This window comes from Gymnoscopelus microlampas, assembly GCF_963454915.1.
Source record: "Gymnoscopelus microlampas genome assembly, chromosome: 4".
Taxonomy (NCBI): Eukaryota; Metazoa; Chordata; class Actinopteri; order Myctophiformes; family Myctophidae; genus Gymnoscopelus; species Gymnoscopelus microlampas.
Window position 1 is genome coordinate 3,654,177 of NC_139941.1, and position 21,359 is coordinate 3,675,535.

The 21,359-nt window shown below is 42.1% G+C and overlaps 2 protein-coding genes across 2 annotated transcripts in view; both read right to left on the reverse strand.

The window, feature by feature from the left end:
* On the reverse strand, positions 1 to 14,301 carry golph3a (golgi phosphoprotein 3a). The gene is made up of 4 exons (XM_084054076.1): positions 13,773 to 14,301; positions 6,711 to 6,842; positions 5,649 to 5,763; positions 1 to 4,825 (listed from the first exon to the last, which is right to left on the reverse strand). The coding sequence occupies exons 1-4, from the start codon at positions 14,016 to 14,018 to the stop codon at positions 4,401 to 4,403; spliced, it is 918 nt and encodes a 305-aa protein (XP_083910202.1). The 5' UTR covers positions 14,019 to 14,301; the 3' UTR covers positions 1 to 4,400.
* A 2,819-nt stretch (positions 14,302 to 17,120) lies between these two features.
* The window catches only part of mtmr12 (myotubularin related protein 12), a 29,528-nt gene continuing 25,289 nt past the window's right edge, over positions 17,121 to 21,359 (reverse strand). The window contains exon 16 of the mRNA XM_084054581.1: positions 17,121 to 20,720. Within this exon, the coding sequence (XP_083910707.1) occupies positions 20,097 to 20,720 (624 nt within the window). The 3' untranslated portion in view covers positions 17,121 to 20,096. The remainder of the gene's footprint in view (positions 20,721 to 21,359) is intronic.

Sequence of the window (21,359 nt, forward strand, 5' to 3'; positions counted from 1 at the left end):
TATGATTAGGCACTTCCAAGCTCTTTGTTTATTTTTTATGGTAAAAGAAAATACACAGATTAGAGGTCCCTTTATTATGAAGATGACAGGTACATTATCTACCATACTCTCCTACTCAACCAGGTGATGCTTCAGACATGTAAACATTCTATATCACCTCTTTTCCCCCAGAATCAGTCGACAGACTCCCAAGTCCTTGCTACATACGTTACGTGAATGCAGCTATACACTAAAAAAAAAAGCAATGCCTTTTACAATATACATGATTTCAAAAAAACAGAAGGAGAAAAACAAAAGAACGTAACAAAAACAATGTTACAAATGAACAATTAAGTCTCTGAGAAAAAAAATAAAATTCGTAAAAATCATGCAATATGAAATTAAGAGCAAGATATGGTGATTGGTCAAAAAAAGGCTTTCTCGACAGTTCGTTTGAGAACACAAACTGTGAACTGCTTGAAAGAGACACTGAGAAGCAGAACCACAACAGAGAGGAGAGAGATGGCTCTTTTCCACTACGTGTAACCCCGAACCTTCCGTGATCTGAAACTTTACACAGAACCCGTGAAGCTCTGTGATGTCTTTTTTTTTTTTTTTTAAGTTTCAGTTTCCATAATCACCAAGCACACTCCTGAATGGGTCTTGATATTTTCGGTATTTTAGAAGATTTCTGAAAGTACAAGTTCTGAGTTCTGGGAACCCAGAACTTCATACTTTGAAACGTTTTATCACTACCTCCTAAGCAGGACCCCAAATGAGGTTAGCGTATATCGTAACAGATCCAGAAACTGTGTAATGCGCTTCACGGCGTGGTTCACGTAGCCCTTGTAGTCGAAAAGAGGAGAAAGAGACTTGGAAAAGCCAACTTTTAACAGGACCGAGCGAACGTCCACAGTTTCGAGTGGCCAGCTCTAAAGCAAACATGTGAGCTCAGCCACATTTGTGTTCAGGATACCTAGCTAACCAAGACAGAGCAGGGGGGGTTGAGAGGGGGGGGGGTTAACTATATACATTAAGAACTGGAATGTGACCCCATCCTTTGATTGTTTTATTCAGACCTTGGAGTGCGCACAAACAAAACGTCGGATAATGCATCTTGAATATTCTCAAAAAAAGGTTTACAAAAATAAAACCGGTTTCCAACTTTTATAGCGCTTCGACGACTGAATGCCGAGTTGAGGCCGTCCTTGTGCATTTAACCACTTAAACCCTATATGGTTGACCGGAGTCCCTCAGGGCTCTATTCTAGTGTCTTTTCCGTTTGTGGTTATTGTGGGGAAAATAGCTGCATTGTGAGCTTGTCGACCTGCTATTTTCCTGCAAAAGCTTCCCCCACAATACAGATGCAGGGGTTTAAGTGGTTAAGGACGAGCTCGTTTAATGAGTGCAGGGTTTTAATTGTTAATGAACTTTCCGAGGGACACACACAACCTGACGCCAACACACAGCAAGATCCACATTGTAAATGTAACTTAGTTTTTACACTCATGTTAATTGATAGAAAAATCTAATATCTGTGTTAAACCATGCTGGCTGCTGAAACGGCTATCCTGGTCAACAGCTCTAGGACTAGTCTCTGGACCTCGTTATTCACAGACAGAAGTCTGCTCATGTCCGTTAACTCAAATTAACGATCCAAGACTTAACATATCAGGATCTTGGCCACGTGTCACACAGGACACACAACTGAGCAACCTGTGATTGAGCAGAGAAAGGTTTCAATTTATTTATATCTGTAATTTTCAATCTTTTGTAAAACATGAGTTTGAATGGCTTATTATATATATACGTGTTCCATTTGAGTTGTTGTTCTTGGACTAAGTAAATAAATAAAGGCTTTGAAAATGCAAATAGAGATAAATCAACATTGTGGATTTTGCTGTGCTGGTGGAAAGAAAGCAATGTGGGCCATTTTAGTCTGCATTTAGCCCCAAGGTGGCTAGTTCCATCCATATAAACTTCATTTACCACTTCAAGCCCTATTTCACACTTTGCCATACGGGGGTGTCGCGTGACAAAAACAGCAGATCTACAAGCTCACTATGTGACACGTTGTGAGCTTGTAGATCTGCTATTTTAGCTATTTTCGTTTCGCATTTGAGCCTATAATGCGTCAGGTTGAAAAGTGGTTCACGAGTGAAAACCATATGATGGTTTGGAGGTAAAAGGAACTTAACAATCACTGAAGCAAACCGATGTTTTCCTCACACGGTGAGACCACACAGTACACTGGTGAGGCCGTATGACTCCCATCGCCCGTGCCAGGAATCTCTAATGGCCATGTTATTAAAGCACAAGGACACTTTGAGGCTTGGGTTGTGTAATTACCAGTCTATAGGAACAGTCCGCACTCACAAGATCATTCTTCTTTGAAATTTTTTTTGTATCGCAACAGCAGTCTCTGCGGGCGCATTTTGGCTACTCTAGACCTTCATCAGCGTTTTCAGGCCCAAGTAGCCGAAATGTGTCTGTCCTCTTAATCCACGGAGAGTAGAGCACGCTCATCTCGGGACTTCTGTCCCATAGTATTTGTGTAATTACCAGGTCATGATATAACTAGTCCCACTGGCGAGATATATTGCTCCGTTGATTGGCAATTCATGATCTAAAAATAGTCTCCTTATTGACTCACATTGATACAGTGATACAGCTCACAAAGTCACCTTTTTGGCAACGCAAACAAAGCTGATTTTGACTATATATAACGTCACATATTTCAGTTGATGTTGATTTAGCCATTTGTCTTAGGAAGAAATCCCGGACTGGATCCGGATCTTACATATATAATGTAAGTGCTAAAAGAGACTTTGAGAGCCGTTTCACCAGACAATATACGTCAATGAGGAGACTATTTTTTTAAAATTAATTCCTAATCAACGGCACAACAGAGCAATACACTGTATCTCGCCAATTGGTGTAGTTAAATCATCATAACCATTAACTAACACAACCCAAATCTCTACCAAAGTGTGCTTCTGCTATAAGTATCACACTTAGGCATGGGGCTGGATCCAGGATCCAGGACAAAGCTACGGCTAACTGATACTTCATCATATGACATACAACAGTATCAATTACCCTTAGGACGCACTTTGCTTTTACATTGTTGATATCCACTCCGACATTATCATTTAAAAGACTAAGGTCCCCATTACAACCTGGGAAACCTAGACTTCCATTATATTTCGACGGTGTTTCCTGTACTCATGTTCTGCATTTCCAAAACAACCGGCCTGGCCTTGTTTTGTAACCCAGGTATAGAGTACAGTTACGTAAACGCCATGAGACCAGTTTTCAACAAGCCCAAACAACCATCGTAAGAGCAGCGTTTATAAACAAGGAGAGTAAATCTCAAAACAGAAATCCTCCAAGCATGTTTGGCAGAAGAAATCTGTCTCAAGACCCCGCCAGAAGAACTTGCTAGTATTTCATTCCTATATGGTTATCTATGCCCCGTACATCATGGATCTGTAAAGGGCTTGACATAAGTTCAGCTCTGCGCGTTGTCTCGCTCCGAAAACAGCCGATCTGCAAGCTCACAACACGTCGCACTGCGGCGCGTTGTGAGCTTGTAGATCGCCTATTTTTTTGGGCCGCGGGACAGAGGCCACCGAGTATAAATCAACCTTTACCTGTACACCAAGTTGCTGATTAATATATCTTGAAGTGAGTTAGCTAGTTACCTTGAGTAGATGATAGCATACATACTTTGAAGAAACATTAGATGTGACCAAAGAAAAAAAGAAAGACAACGAAGCGACATCTCAATTTCTGCGTGTCCGACATCCAAACCATCGCCCCCACCCACTTGATTCAAAAGTTTGAAGAGAAGTCCTGGTCATTTTTCCTTATAGCAAAAAAAGTGAGAGCGCAGAAATCACACATCTGGCAGAAAAAAGGGGGGGGGGGAAACATGAGTGAGAAATGAGTTTTATCTACAAGGAGGAGGAAAAAAGACGAGGAAAAATAAAAGAGAGAGAAAGAAAAGGGGGTGTTATAAGGAGCAGCCCATTCCAAAAAGCTGAGGCAAGGGGGTAAACTCAAGTTATTCAAGTCACTACCCTTAGGGCCAGCACTCGTGTCTCTCCACCTTCTCCAATATGCTGTCATACCCACCCCTGCCACCAGGAGTCGCCAATAGGCTCTGTGCATGACTATAGCCCCGGGTCGCCATAGGTGGCATACCCGTTCACTGTTCCTGTTCATTTGACCACGGCTTCACTTGATTGGCTTAGTCAGCAGATTTGCTGCCGAGCCAATCAAACTAAGCTACGGAACAGGAAATGGGTTACGCCACCTTCTGGAAACCCGGGACTCCGGTTACGCTCAGAGCCGATCTGAACCGACAATTTCACCGTCAAACCGATGTCCCGGGTTAAGTTGGCGCGGGGGGCCGGTCTTCATTTGGTGAAGGCGGCGACCACGGCCCAGAGCAGCTCGTTGGTGTTGGCCTTGGTGCTCTCGCCCTCGGGCTCCAGGTCGAGGAGCTGCCGCACGCGCTTCATGGCCAGGTCGTACTGCTCGTCGAGGAGCGGCGCGAACGCGTTCTCCAGCACGTCCGACGAGTGCGCCAGGAAGATGAGCGCCAGGAGCCTCTTGTCCATGCGGTGCGGGTCGTTCACCCACTTGTCCAGCACGGCCTCCTGGACCTTCTTGATGAGCCGCTGCTTGATGGTGTTGTTGGTCAGCGGGTGCGTGGTCATGTCGAACAGCAGGAAGTTCTGCTTCTCCGTGGTCAGCACGCCCTTCTCCACCAGGTTCTTGGCCAGGCGCTCGCGCACGTTCCTCAGCTGGTAGTGGAGCTTCAGCGGGTTCCAGGTCTCCCCTGGGAGAACACAGGCAAGGGCACAACCAGTAACTGACATGTCACAGACTGTGCGAGAGTAGAAGTCGGATGATAGTAAAACTTTCACAACTTCCTCTGAAGTTGTCTGCTATTTTCACATACTGTCAAGTAACCAGCCCATTTAAATTTCAGTACACTTTAACGGTGTTATTACATTGGAAAGAGTAATTAGTTACACTACTGTTTACCGCCAAAGTAGTGTTGTTACAGTAACACGTTAGTCTTAACACTGGTCTATATTAACCACATGAACCCCCAACGTCCCTTTCCTCGGCATGGCATAATATTCAGTGAAAATAAGCCATCTATAAGCTCACGAAACATTGCGTGAGGTTGTAGATCTGCCGTTTACGCCAAAGCAATTTGGTGTAGATGGAAAAAAGGGTTAGGGTTATTTTCACAGAATTTTGCCCACTCAACTTCCTGTTGATTTTACTATTTGAAGATCTGGATCCGGATCCGCGGATCCAGTCCAGGTTTTCGACTTATTAAAAATGGCAAAATCAACAGGAAGTTGACATTTTTATTTAAAAAAAACAGCACTGGGTTTGGTGATGTTCTATATTGTCTGAATCAACTTTGTTTGCGTTTGTTTATGTGCTAAAAGAATGACTTTGAGAGCTGTTTTACCGTACAATGTAAGTCAATGAGGAGCATATTTTGAATTATCAATTTCTAATCAATGGAGCAATTATTTTTGATTTCTTGCCCACCTTTGGAGTTAAATCATGGCAAGGTAACTACACAACCCAAACCTCTACCAAAGTGGTCTTGCCCTTTAATATAAAATGCTTGAACTCACCACTGAGGAGTTCTATCCAGCTCTGCACCGTCTCTGGTGGCTGGGTCTCTTTGATGTGTTTCAGGGCTTCGTCCAGTAGCACGTCCCCCGTTGGAGCATCTGACTTACAGATCACCTGCACAGTTTAGTTTTTAGTTTAGTTCTATTAGCACATTGTAATACAAAATAGAAACAATACATATAGAAAAACAGTTATTGTGCGAGAAAAGGAAGAAGCCAGCAGGCTTATTTGGAATCCTTTCCTTAATGTAAGAGGTCACTAAATAACATAGATTACAAGTTCAATAAGATCAATACAAAATAATAAAAGTTTACAAAGGGAGCAGCAGTGCAATAAAGAAATAAAAACAACTGAAAAGAAAAGAGGAAAAAAAAGACTATAACTGCATCAACAGTAATCAACAAGCCTACTATAAAACCTGGTCAAATAATGTAAGAAAGAGGCAATCATTGTGAAAATAGCTGATCGGCAAGCTCACAATGCCTCACAACGCAAGGCATTGTGAGCTTGGAACCGAGTCAAACTAAATGCCTCAACTCCTATAATTCCAAGTGCTTGTCAGGGTGGGGGGCTGGTCCCCAGATCAAATAGGATTATTTTGGGGGGTTCCTAGTTCAAATATGATTATTTTGGGGGAGTCGCAGCCTGAAAAAAGGTTGAGAACCACTTAACTAGAGCAGTAATTCTCATTCTTTTTTTATTTCAAAGACCCTCAGTTTGATAATAGGCCACGAACGCCCATTTGATAACTTTTTGTTTTATTTCTGGAACCCGCATTTATCTGAGAGTGTATAAATGGAACCAAATGGACCCATAATCTGTGGTCTAGTACTATCCCAAAAAATCCTGATCAAACCTAAGAATGTGGCATGGGTGGGCTCTGGTTACTGCAGCACTCACTCACACTCACACTCATACACACACACACACACACACACAGCAGCCATTCCCCATACGCCGGTACCTTTTGCACACACACACATCCGGCACAAACCCATTCATTCCCTGTACATACATACCTTTCACGCCCACATCCCCACACCTTATACGTGCGTACGTACCTTTCGGGCGAGCAGGCTTTTCCTCCTCATTCCACAGGCCTCCAGCGTCAGGCGTCCTCTCAGGGCCAGCTCTATGAGCATGCAGCCACGCAGACCCGAAGAAATGCAGTCGTTCCAGAAAGACGTGTAGCCCTATGAGTCAAAAAACACATAAAAGGCACACGTGTTTGTCCACAGGGTCTGCTGAATTTCACTATGCAGTCAAGCGAGAGAAACTGGATAACCATGTTATTGTCCAAACAGGTTTTTTGTCTGGTACTAGTCATTTCTTTAGCTTCCTTATTTTATTCTGGGCATGTCAAAGGAGAGATACCCGCACACTGCCACTTGCACGTTTCAAGAGAATATTTATTATGTAACAATGTTTCTGTCCTGTAGACCTTCCTCAGGTTTGATTCAATCAGTAGGGCACATGTAGCCCAATGACACTTTCTTTTTTTTTTTAAATATCAATTATAGCATTACATTCAATAATATCGTTGAGCCCTTTCGGGTGGAGAGTTTGTAATGAATATATCCAGTAAGCTACCTGTTGTTTTAGTAGGTCATGATTACCACCATTCTAGGCATGTCAAAAATAACAGACGAACATTCTGTGAAAATGCCAGACGCACAAGCCCACAATGTGTCACTTCGGAGCGCGTTGTGAGCTTGTGTGCATTTGCTACAGTATTTTTGGTGAGGAGTTTCGGTGTAGAGGGAAAAGAGGACGGGGCTAAGTATAGACCCCCTGAGGGAACATGGACAATGAAGAATATAGACGTTGCTCCTGAGTGTACCCATTTTGGGGTGCAAATTGACCTAAAAGTAACTGTCCAGTGCAACTAAACACTTTCATTGGTCGCACCAGTGCACCTTATTCTGTGTGTGTTGATTGGCCGACCAGTTCATGGGCCTTGGTGGTGCATTTATATAGCGCTTTTATCCAAAGTGCTTTACATAGATTGTGCATTACATTCATCCATTCACACACATTCATACACCGATGGCGGAGGAAACCATGCAAGGCACCAACCTGCTCATCGGGGGCAATTAGGGGTTCAGCGTCTTGCTCAAGGACAAGGACACTTCGACACTAACTCTGGGGGAGCCGGCCACTCTACCGGCCACTCTACCCCTGAGCCACTGCCGCCCGGTCGGTGTTCAATTCCGCGGCCCGGGTCATACCAAAGACTATAAAATGGTACTCCATGCCTCTCTGCTTGGCATTCAGCATCAAGGGTTGGATTGGGGGTAAGTCCCTGCGACATACTAGCGTACAAGCCGCCTCACGCTACAGAAACAGGTGATATGCTCCTGCTCTGTGGGCCACATGGCTCAGCGAGGCTTACTTACCCTGTCTGTGTGTGTGGGTGTAACTAAATGATATGCTGGTGCACCTATGAAAAGGTTAAGCGCACCAGGGCAACCAACTGGAGTGGTCAAGGTGGGTTACCATTTTCATCCAACCAACTTTATTTATTTATTTCACTGGTAGTTATTATACTATGTATTAAAAATGAAATAATCTTTAACCATCCATCCATCTTCTACCACTTATTCGGAGCCGGGTTGCGGGTGTCATCCTTAACTACTGGGAACCACTGATCTGGACTACTTACGGCATTGTCAGTGGAATTGTGTTGCTAAGGAACAGCTTGGGTTCCATTTATTTCCTGTCTGCTACTGATATTCCGAGACACTGCCAACAGGAAATAAACCTGTACTGGACCAATTTAAAACGTTTATGTTTTCAAGTGAGAAAACATGGTTTTTCTTTTCTTTTTTAGTCATGGATAGTGTATTGTACCATGGACTGATAAGAGCAACACAATTACACAGGCATTAAGTATAAGTACTGTATATTCTAACAATTCCCACATCTGAAGGTACAGAAAGACCAATATGAAAGACATAGATCATAAGATCTCTGATATTAAGTCTACAGTTTTTGGTTAATAATACCATATATTGCCACATTTCAAGGTTAGAACTGATGAGTTACCACTAAAAAATAATGTGCTGTATGATTGCACCATGAGCCATGTTTTACTAATGAGTAACATTATTTGTAATATGAAAGAAAACAACTTGCTCACACCGTGTAGACAGATTCTGCCTGAACGTGAGACAATTAACCCATTAAGACCTGAGGCCAATTCTACAAAAATGTCTTCTAAATCCAGTTCTACTTTTAAACAGTTTTTTGAAAAAACGTATGTTGCTATATCAGTGGTTCTCAAACTTTTTCATGCCAAGGACCCCCAAAATAATTGTCAAGGACCCCCCCCATCTCAAAATATTTTGTTCCAGGGACCCCCAGAAGCAAAGATTTGAGTTGTGTTCGCTTTAAAATTATATCTATTCAAATTTTACATATTTTAAAATAGCAGATCTACAAGCTCATAGCGCGGCACTCGGTGCCGCGCTATGAGCTTGCATATCTGCTATTTTTGAATAGCCAAAGAAATCTAAAAAGACACACGGATGCGTTGCCGGTCTAAATGGGTTAAAACAATAAAATCAACCTGTCCAGATGGCAGAAGGAAACAGGGTAAAAACTGTGACCTCTTTACAGCAACTCTATTACAAAATCCTGGCTTCTTGTGAATGGAACTATTCTCCTTCACGCAACATTCAAGTAAATTTACCACAATCCATTGTATAAAACAAAGTCAAGAAGAGTCTAAAATTCGTGTCACTTACACAGACACACCTGCACTGATTTTATTCACTGAAAAACCCAACGAACAAAAGAGGGTTGGTGTCAGCCTAATAGACTTGCAGTTGTGTGAGCAGTCTGCCATGCTTATCTCTCACCTATATCTCACACAGGTGATGCATTCGAGGCTATCCCCTTTCTGATCGAAACAAAGGAGACAAACAGCAAATGGTGAAGGGAAAGTCCAGGCTGTCACACTCACTGCCACACTACTATGCCACCTACAGGTCACTGATAGCTGGAAAACATTTGCTGTATAATTGGAATTTTTTAATGGTTCACAGCAGACATTCATCAATCGCAAATAGTTCATTTTCCTTATTAACGATTAATTAATGGTTAACAAGTTTTGATTAAGGATCATAATAATAAAATAAAGTATCCCTACATTATATTATAATAATGAACACTAGTGTAATGCAGACCTGCTCATTAACACTGACACACACACACACACAGACACACACACACACACACACACACACACACACACACACACACACACACACACACACACACACACACACACACACACACACACACACACACGGCCAGCTATTATAGTAAAATTTGAGTAATGCCATGCACATAATACTTCTGTGATGATTCATTGGTGTGGCTTCATTTTTTCATTCAGCCCAGTGGCTTTGGAACTTGTTTGTGGTCTGATGTAATCAGCACCATAGCAATAGGCCACCTCCTACAGTACTACAACATGGCAGCGCTTAGATGAGCACTCTTTTTCATGATGGAGATACTGTATGCCAGGATATACAGTGCAGCTGGTATTGACATGTTGTTGTTATTCTATCCTCTCTTAATTCACAACCCTTGTCAATACATAGACAATGCTCTCAAAACGTACATCAATTGATGTTCAATTATTACCTGCTGATCCTTGATGACTGGTGGCAATATTAAAATGTTCAGACACTTTTCAAACCATGATAATTAATTAATTACAAGCATGTAGCATTGAATATAAGTTAAACACTACATTAGTGACCCATCCAGATGACCACCCGTGGGTCCTGGAGGGATACCCACTACACTGAATCCAAACATTACATCTATGACATAATACATATCTTCTATGACATTGACTTGAGCCCCATTGACTTACAATACCAAAATAAAATAAGATATATTCGTCCCACCTCAGTAATCCAGGGAAAATGCATTTCAAGACTAAACAGTATTGTTGCTGTCGGGCAGAAACCGTGTATATTTCAACTTTCTTTTCCCATAAATTGATACCCTATTTCGCCGTACAAGAGTGTCACTCAAAAGTAGCAAAATTAGCAGATCTACAAGCTCACAATGTGACACATCGCAATCGGCTATTGTTTATATTTCTGAACATTTTTAAAGTTAAAGTGGTTGAGGTGTCTGGGTTTTTTATAAAAACGGAACCAATAAAAAGTCTTAACATGAGCTTGTGACTAAATAACTACATTGGAAAACAGGTTATTGTTTCCATTTCCTGAAAAGTAACACTTTTTAATACAAGGTTCCATCCGACAGTGACGTTACAGTACACCAATGTGTGACTGTATGTATATTGGTCCTGTGTTCTTATGGTTTGGCTCTGCAAGAGGCTAGCTGTCTATGACAGGGTCTGTGTGTGTGTGTGTGTGTGCGCGTCCAGACCCAATCTCAAAAACCACTTGACCAATCAGCGCCAAATGCAGGCTGCCAGTAGTAGGCCATATAAGTACCTCCACTTAAAAGTTTCAAAAAACACATTTTTATACTTAAAGGTAGGGTAAGTGATTTTCTTTGGTTAAAATAAGTGTTAAATAGCTCTATATTCTGATAGTACTCATTGTTATAGAGTGTTTGTTCCGTAAAAGGAGTCTCCTTGTCTCTCCAGCTCTTTATAAAACAGAAAATGCATTTTCGTTTCAGTTTCATTTCCAATTTTATCCAATCAGGATAGAGAACTCAATCAGGATATAGATTAAACAAGTGAAATTGGAAGTGATGACACTAAGAAATGAGCAGGCAAAATTGGAACTGGAACACTATAAAAATGAAGCTTAAAAATGGGTACTTTCTCCTGATTGGCTGAGATTTTGACACCTACCGGAAAATGTATTTTCTGTTTATTAAAGAGCTGGAGAGACGGGGAGACTCCTGTTACTGAACAAACACTCTATATAACCTTTTAACAAAATACTTTTTGTTTTAACCCAAAAATATCACTTACCCTACCTTTAAATATTTCACTTTAATACATAATGGAGTCAATGGGGCTGTAATCGTGCCGAGTCCTTGTCCAAATGTGGAGTCATGTGTCAGAGATATGTCATAGACCAGTAGTACTCAAAGTGGGGTCTATTGAGGGGGTTCCAGGGGGTCCCCAGCCAAATGAGTTAAAACGACAATAAAACTTGTATGGGGGTCCCTAGCACAAAATATTTTCAGATAGGGGTCTGTGGCCAAATACATATTCATTTGGGGGTCCTTGACATGAAAATGTATGAGAATCCCTGTCATAGGCGACTGACACGTGACATCATAGGTGACTGATGTCACAGGCTGGTCACATGAAGACTGAGATCCATATTGAAGCCACACGTTTTCTATGAGGATCCTGAGATTCACATACATTCATTTTCTATGCAGACCCTATCAGATTATTTAAATTGTATAGTTTCTACTTTATTACTTATTACTAATTAACAGCCATGTATACTATGTTATAACCTAACGTGTATGTTGTATAACAACTTGTTTTTATTATACAGTATAATAACAAACCATGTTTTAACCTCAACTTTTTTGCTGCACCTCTCTAACCTCATGCACAGTATACTACTATTTATGCTTATATCTACGTATATTAAGTAAATTAGATTTTGTTTATACCTTGTTCTATCCTATGCTTTTCCACATGCTCTTTCCTCTATCAATATCCTTCCTCTCTTTCCTGACAACTACAAAATGATCATGGTAGCTTGCATGGAAGAAGAATAAATCACAGCCTTCATTACACCTGTAAACCTGTGATGTTACAATAAAGTTGACTTGATTGTGCAAATGTACCAACATAACATACAGTAAAAGACTTTATGTTGGTTCTTGTTTAGCACAGCATGGAGTCGACTCTTGCCATCACCAACGTTTTACTGCACATACTTGTATGATCATGTGACAAATCTCAAGAATGTAAATAAAACTTTGACCCTCCCAACATCCCCTCCAGAAGCATTATACAGTGTTTAACACTCATCACCACTGGGACTGTCTGTGTGCACTAAATGTTTACTTTGAGTTCTCGGTTGTTTACAGCGAATATAACACGAATTACACCCACGAGCCAAACCTAAACTCAATATTGACACACACACACACACACACACACACACACACACACACAGGACATGACAAGATCGTGTAGATAAGAGTCTCATTTAACCACTTAAACCCCAGCATCGGTATTGTGGGGAAAGCTTTCGCTGAAAATAGCAGATCGACAAGCTCACAACGCCTTGTGAGCTTGTCGATCTGCTATTTTCAGCGAAAGCTTTCCCCACAATAACAGAACACTAGTATTGAACCATGAGGGACTCCGGTTAAGCACGGATCAGACCTACAAGCAAGCTTGTAGATCTGATCTTTTTAGCTGAGCGGACAAGGAGGAAGTCATGTTTAAGTTCAACCCTTAACTTCTTTTTTTTCATCTCGGGGCCAGCAATACTTCGGTGTGTAGCCGTGAACCAAGAAGACCAACCAAGCTAACAATGCTAACTCGACGTCAACACAACAAACACTTTTTACAACACTTTCCCTAAACGAGCCAACTACTTAGTCAGGACAACTTAACAAGCCTTAATGTCGACCCCTGGCCATTAGGCTCTATGCACAGCAGCCATATTATCACTTCCTTCACAGGTGTTACCAATGATACTAATGAAGGCTCTGTTCCATTTAGTGTAGCACAGTGGTTTCCACGACCTCCATAACTCTGAGAGTGTACAAATGGAACCAAATGGACCCTTACGGGTCCATTTGGTTCCATTTGTACACTCTGAGTTACACACCCGTAAGGGAACATTTGGGGAGGCCCATGAGGGTCCCTGGACCCAACTGTAGACCCACTGGTGTAGCAGAGTGTTTCCAGTGAGCCAACATGCACAACACCAGCACCCTGACTCTGTTTGACCAGAATTCACAGGTTCATTAGTATCATTGGCAACACCTGTGAATGTCTTCACGATATGGCTGCTGTGCATAGAGCCTATTAGAGCTACAAACTGTGGAACTGACGAGCTATGACGGACACATTAAAAGACAAACAAGACAAAAAAACACAGGGTGTTGTTGTGTGTGTGTTCAGTGTGTTGCTGCTTGCTGACCTCCCGGTCCTTGAGCCCCAGCAGCAGCACCTCCTCCATCAGGGTGAGGCGGGTCTCCTTGCTGTCCCCCTTGTTGTCGTCGTCGTCCCCGCCGGCCTCGTCGGCCCCTCGCGGGCCACCCCCCTCGTAGAAGTCCTCGTCCCCGGAGCCCCCCCTGTCCTTGTCGGCGGCGGAGGCGTTACGCGAGGCCTCGGTCCGCCTCTGCACCAGGCCCGAGCTCCGCTGTGTCAACGCAGACGAAGACATTTTGGGGGCTAGCTTTTAGCTAACTTAGCTTAAGCTAACGTGCTAAGCTAACGCCAAAAAAAAAAAAACTCCGACCGAGCTGAAGGCTACAACCCTAACTGGATCCTACCGGTTTACACTGGTTTTACCCCCCTCCCGGCAGAGTGCTGCTGCTTCTCTACACCCCCCCTGGATGACAACAACTACAACATGGATGTTCTTTTTACATTAAGATGATGATAATAACACAGCTCTGCTGCTGGCTGCTGCCTGTCTGGCTGGATGCTATGTGTTCCAATATGGCGTCCTGTGTGTGTGATGACGACAGAGGTGGATGTGGCACACTGAGGAGGAACTCAACTCACTCAGCATCACACAGCGAGTCCTCCAGACAGGTGAATGAGGGACTGTGTGTGTGTGTGAGAGAGAGAGAGAGAGAGAGAGAGAGAGAGAGAGAGAGAGAGAGAGAGAGAGAGAGAGAGAGAGAGAGAGAGAGAGAGAGAGAGAGAGAGAGAGAGAGAGAGAGAGAGAGAGAGAGAGAGAGAGAGAGAGAGAGAGAGAGAGAGAGAGAGAGAGAGAGAGAGAGAGAGAGAGAGAGAGAGAGAGAGAGAGAGAGAGAGAGAGAGAGAGAGTGCGTGTGTAAGTATGCGTGCGTGAGACACACAGGGGTAATGAACCTCAACTGGCACTGTGACTGTATGATGACATATATGTGTGTGTGTGTGTGTGTATATATATATATACACACACATATATATACACACACATATATACACACACAAACACACACACACACACACACACACACACACACACACACACACACACACACACACACACACACACACACACACACACACACACACACACACACACACACACATATATACACATATATACACACACACATATACACACATATATATACACACACACACACGCACTCACACACACACACGCACACACACACATTTAACATATTTATTTGCGTTCACATTTTAACAATAAATTCTTAAACACAAACAATAGTAGATGCACAAACTTGGAAAAAACTCAACGACAAGTATTTCAGAATACAGATCACAGGAAGCATCGCCTCCTCCATATATGGCGACTGCCAAGTGCCAATTATCACAGACATTGAACATAATTTTGCCAATGCCTTAGCTTTTGGTTTGGGCATTCCTGCAATCTGCAGGCCTCTCACAACTGATTTATGGACATTACCGAGGCTTCCAAATATGAACACAAGCAGTTTACATTTGTAACCACACACACACACACACACACACACACACACACACACACACACACACACACACACACACACACACACACACACACACACACACACACACAGGTGTACACAGTATATATATGTATGTATGTTGAATACTTTATACCTCCAATGGCTCGTAATAAAAAACTGTGTAACTGACAAGCTATGACGGACATATTTCAACATATTAAAAGATATAAGGAAACAAACAGGGTATTGTGTGTGTTTGTTTTGTGTGCTCCTTCTCTCTCTCTCTCGGTGTGTATGTGTCGCGCGTGCACACGTGAGTGTGCGCATAACCAGTGAACATGGCGGGGGTGATGTGGGAAAAGTTCTACATTTTCATTGGGTTCGGTATGTGATCCATCATACTCTACAACCTGACCATTATACTATGCAATGTACAGTAGACTTCACTTGGACTTAAGAGTTCACTCAACAGTTAGTCCACTGGGCTATCCCTTTCTGCTGGGATATCCTGGATGAGTGGGTGTTGTGACAGATTGTGAATGCCTGGCTTCAGGATTCTGCTAATCTTCAAACTGGAGTACGAGTGGATTTAACTCCTGATCCCCAGATTACGTCTGTTCAATCCATTCTCAAAGTTTCACGGCAAGATGTCCAAGCCGCAGGATGCCTCCAGCAGCATTGCTGACGCAACACAAAGGAAAATATCAGAAACTGATACATCTATTGCAATAAGTAGCATAATGTTTGAAATATCGATTTTTCAATTCATATCGATACTGGTTATTTGAATCGATTTCGATACTCATTTCCCACAGTATCGATACTATCGATATCATGCTCTCTAGTCACTGAATTAACTTCACTTAATTTAAAGATGAGTTAATTAGATAATTTAGTTACTTTTAAAGGCCTGATATAAAGTGAAAAGTGTGATATTTCTTTATATAGTACAGATATGAGCTGAGGAGAATCGTTCTGCAACAAAGCAACACACCCCCACATAGCCTAATGAAAATCTAAAAATGTCCCCAGTGGTACTGGGGAAATCAATGCCAATATCAACATTCATCAAGTTTATTTTCAGTTGTTATCAAAGTTAGAAATCCCATTATCGTGACAAGTTACTAAAGCAGCATACAGTACATAGACAGGATTGGGTAGTAACTACACTTTGTATTGTGGAGTTATAATTCTCAGACAGGAAGAAATACAAATTCTAATCATTGGCTGCTGAAGCTGTGGAAGAAAGCAAGACTTATTGTTCCTCTTGTCACTCAGTAGAACTCAGAATAGAGAATACCATGCCGTGAAAAAAGTTGTGTCTTTAAGTGACGCAGAAATGGGGATAACTCGTGACCACCTACAGATGGTCAAGAAGCCACGAGATTGCCTTCTTGAGTTGAAATAATATGCTGAGGTCTCAAATACATTTTTGCCTTTGCTCTTGCTCTACATGTGGCCTTTGTTTAAAAAAACACAGCGGCAACAAGCAAAATAAAGGTCCATCTATCAACAAAGACTTGAACAAAAGAAACAATACAGTACATCTGTAGACGTTTATGCCAGGATGTTTTTGTAAGGATCATTTTATTTGAACAACTAAGTGCTGAATATGCAAAATGTTTTATTGCAAAATGCAAATGTTGAGATGATTAGAGAAGGGGGGAGTATTTGTGGAACTCATTTTTAGTGACTGCGTCCATTGTTTTAGTTAGTATAAGGCGCAATCTTTTCAATGTTTTCTTGTGAAGTAATCCAAAAGTAATCAGATTAGATTACAATTGTTTTGTCATCTAAGAGATTACTTATTACAAAAAAAATGCCATGCAACTTGTGTTCAGTAATACATACACTACATCTCAATGTGAGTATAGAGCAATCTTTTATTCCAAAGTCATCATGACAAATCTACAAATCTGCATTGAGATTAAACATTGTTGACACCATCCGACACATTTAGATGCTTATACAATGTGCAGTATAACAGATTAAGCATAGAACAGTATTCTACATCAGTAGTGCAGTGAAAATATATATATTTATATATATATATATATATATCAAGATTTATAAAAAATAAAAAGTGACTATTTTCTCAAACACCAGTAGCAAATAACAGTACATCTTTGCCTCCCTATTTTCAGTGGGCCCAAAAGCTTAAGGCATACAAGACAGCTTTAGTTAAGCATGATTTATACTTGGTCATACGGCGGTATCGCACACCGGAAACAGCAGATCTACAAGCTCTCGGCGCAACGTGGATGTGACGCGTCGTGAGCTTGTATATCGGCTATTATCTGCTCATGGCGCCGTCGGAAGACGTTGCATAAATTAAAGGTTAGGCAGCAGTAAAGTTGGTCCACTTGAAAAAGAAACGTCCTCATATTCTCACCTCCACAGCTTCATTTGACATAAGTGCATAAAGTGTCCGTGTCACAAGAACACATCATTGGTTTCGCTGAGAGTGCGAGACGTTTGAAACATGAGGTCAAATGTACACATCAAAAATCCTCCTGATTCACGCACCTACAACTGCAACCATCAGTAGTAAATGGGGAGGTTGGTTTCAGGATCAAAACAGCCCGTGTCCTAAGCCACAGTGTTCAATACACTGATTATTAACACTGAGCCAGCTTATCAAAGCATCTTTTTATGGGCATTCATCATATGATAAATGAAATCTGAGATATACAAGATAAACACAACTCAAGCCAGCTGAGACTATACTCATTCTACTTACTTACCAATACTGAATTCTGATTCTTTAAGTATAGCATTCAGGTTGACTTTTAAATTCTAAAACAGAATTACATTTAAACTAAAATTATTTTTCCCCCCAAACACTATACAATAGCCTATATAGCATCACTTCCATACACTAGTTCCTATTAGTTATTTACAGTGTAAAGATGTGTACATTTACTGTGAATAATAACCATTAAAATGTCATTAGTAATTTAAAAACATAACTTTGTGGATATAATCATAAACCATCTAATCTTATGCACCACGTGAAAAGGATCAATTTCTCAAAGTAACTTGTCCCATATGAAAATAGCCTGGAATCTTAGAGCTCAACAAAAAAGACCTTACCCGTAGCCATAACCTTTGAAATACGCAGCCCATGTATGCTTTACAATGTAAAGTTTACATGAACATAAAGTCTTTATAAGGGTTCTCTGTAAGCGTATCACATACAAGTCTTTTCAAACTCCTGTATTAACAACTTAAACCCTGTATTGACCTTTATTGACCGGCGGTCCCCAGGGGTCTACACGAGGCCCCCTCCTTGTTTCTGTCCACACCAAATATCTTTAGTGAAAGTAGCCGATCTACAGCGTTGTGAGCTTGTTTCAAAGAATATTTGTTCCAGTCCTGAATAGGGACGCTTAAGTTCATGTGGTTAGGATTGTCCACACCAAGCACTAGAACTATAACGACTACAGTGGTTAACAATATCGTTAAAGTGCTTTGTGTGGAAGGCCCCTTATTCATCGTTTTCTGAACTACACTTTATGGGGATGGAATGGTATCCACTGAGAGAAACAGCTGCATACCTCACTGACTTGTAGCAGTGCCAACACATTTCGACAGGGGCTATTGACAATTTCTGAAAAGAGACTTGATAACAAGTGATTAATGGATAGAGGTCTATCATTTTGATCGCTTGAGTTTGAAAAGCCCAGGTTAAGTGTGATTATTCTTGTGGCCAGCAGATGGCTCTGCAATTTATTTTCCAATTCTGTTTTCTTGGACAGTGTCTTTTTTAAGTCAAACTGTCTCTCAGCCTACATGGAACTGGCTTTAACCACATGAACATTCAGCGAAAATATATTTTTCTCTCTTTCATTTCATGTCAGTACAGACCACTGGGGGAGCCCGGTCAACAAAGTATATAGGGTTTAAGTCCATGTTATAGCTTCCCTTCTACGAACCCCAAGTGCTGCAATTTGCTCTAATGGCTCTTTTTGTTGTTGCATATTAGCTTTTTTGTTGTTGCATATTTGGTCATTTGGCTCCTATTTTACAGAAAGCAGCAGAATCGGAGGGGAAATGGCTTTGTTTCCCGATAGAAACACACAGATATCATACATAGATTAGGGGGGGAAGAGTCCGGTACACTGCCAACGTTCATAGCAAGGTTTTGAAGAAATTCCATCAATGTTTGATGTCGCTCATCTTAGGTGCTACTCAAAAAAAGATCATCTCACTTCTGTCCATGCAACAATGCCAACATATAGACTGTTACCATGGCATTACCCTCTCCTTAGGTGGTCCCACAGTGCATCCATACACAGTGTTTAAGGTTGATCCATCGAATGCTCTTGGGGAAGTCTCAAAGCTCGGAAAATACGAAATCTCCCTTTTATGTACCCGGCTGCACTTTGCGCTAAAGGCTCTTGTTTGCATATTTTCTGGGGCACAAGCGGTATAGCTTTGGCCATCGGTTCTAAGGCAGTATCCAAGTGGATAAGTCTTACGTCTGGGCCACTGCAAAAAATAATACAAAATAAAATACAATAAAAAGATGAAGGAAATTCCTAATGAGGACCCTAATTAAAACGACCCAAGACTGTTGAGTGTTGGTCTCAATGTGGGGTGTGTGTGTGGGGGGGGGGGGGGGTGGTCTCCAGTAGAATGACAAACAGTTAAAAACGAAATGTAGACTATTTATTTTTCACCTATTCAGAAATCACCAAATTTTGACGCGTTGTGAGCTTGTAGATCGGGTATTTTCGGAAAAAAACGTGACAAATCATCTCTTACGGGGGTGCCTGGCACAAAATCCCCTCAATTTAACGCCAATTTAAGGGTCCTTGACATGAAAATGTAGGAGGAGCCACTCTTTGTCAGACGACGGATTCGGGATCGGCGGCGTCCTCTTGGTCCGCCAGGTTCCCCGAAGCCATGAGGCTCTGCAGCACGCTGGTGGGAATGGCCGGCTTGTAGGACCAGTTGTGTCTCAGCGTGGTGAAGGGGAAAGACGACGAGAGGCGCACGGAGGACCTGCCGCCGTCCGCCTCGGCCGCCGCCGCCGCGCCGGTCCTGGCCCTGATGGATCGCTGGTGGTTGGAGGAGGAGGAGCCGCCGCCGCCGTGGCGCTCCAGCCGCCGCTGCAGCTCGCGCACCTCGCCCTGCAACTCCGACACTTTGCTGAGGACGGTGACGGCACCGCCGCCGAAGATCTGCACCTCCTGGATCCAGCGGAGGTACCGCTGCATCCAGACGCGGACGGACGTCCAGTCCAGGCAGGGCAGGATCAGGCCGTGGTGGTCCAGGGGCTTGCGCTGCCAGGTCTCGTAGAAGTCCCGGGTGGCGGACGAGGGGTGCGGCGTCTCCGGCGACAGCATCCAGCGGCTGATCCGCTTGACGCGCAGCATCTTCTTGAGGCTCTCGGCTTCGTCTTTGAAGAAGCCTTTCTTCGGCGGCGGGGTCTTGCAGGCGGTGGGCAAGGACAGCTGCCTCTGGTGCCCCTGGAATGGAAACATTCGGGATTTTCTTAGCATTGCTGTCAGGCAGAAACCTCTTATCTACATATTCTAATTATTTTTTTTCGTAAATTAATATCCTACTTGATCATACAACAACGTCACACAAAAGCATCAAAAGTAGCAGACCTGCAAGCTCGAAATGCGGCAAAACTGCTACTTTTGCTACTTTTCAATTTGAATCCTGAAAAGGAACAGTTTTGGACATATGAGGTTTCCATCCGATAACAGAGACTATAAGTCTATCCTACTGATTAATATCAACTTGCTACATAAAAAAAATATGTCTCAATGGTGTTTTTTTTCATTACTATAGACAAGAAACTGGCCTTTTTAAATAAAGAATGCAACAACCTTTGGTATAAAAAAAGCTCTATATTGTGATAGTATTCATTGCTATAGAAGTGTTTGTTCAGTAACAGGAGTCTCCCCAGCTCTTTTATAAAGAGAAAATAAATGTTCAGGTTGGTGACCAATTTCAACCAATCAGGAGAGAGAACCCATTTACCAGGTTACATTTGGTTCAAATTCCAATATTGTCTGCTAATTATTTTGTCTAATCACTTACAATTTCACTAGCTTATCCTGTATTAGTTTGCCTATCCTGTATGAGCTCTCCTGATT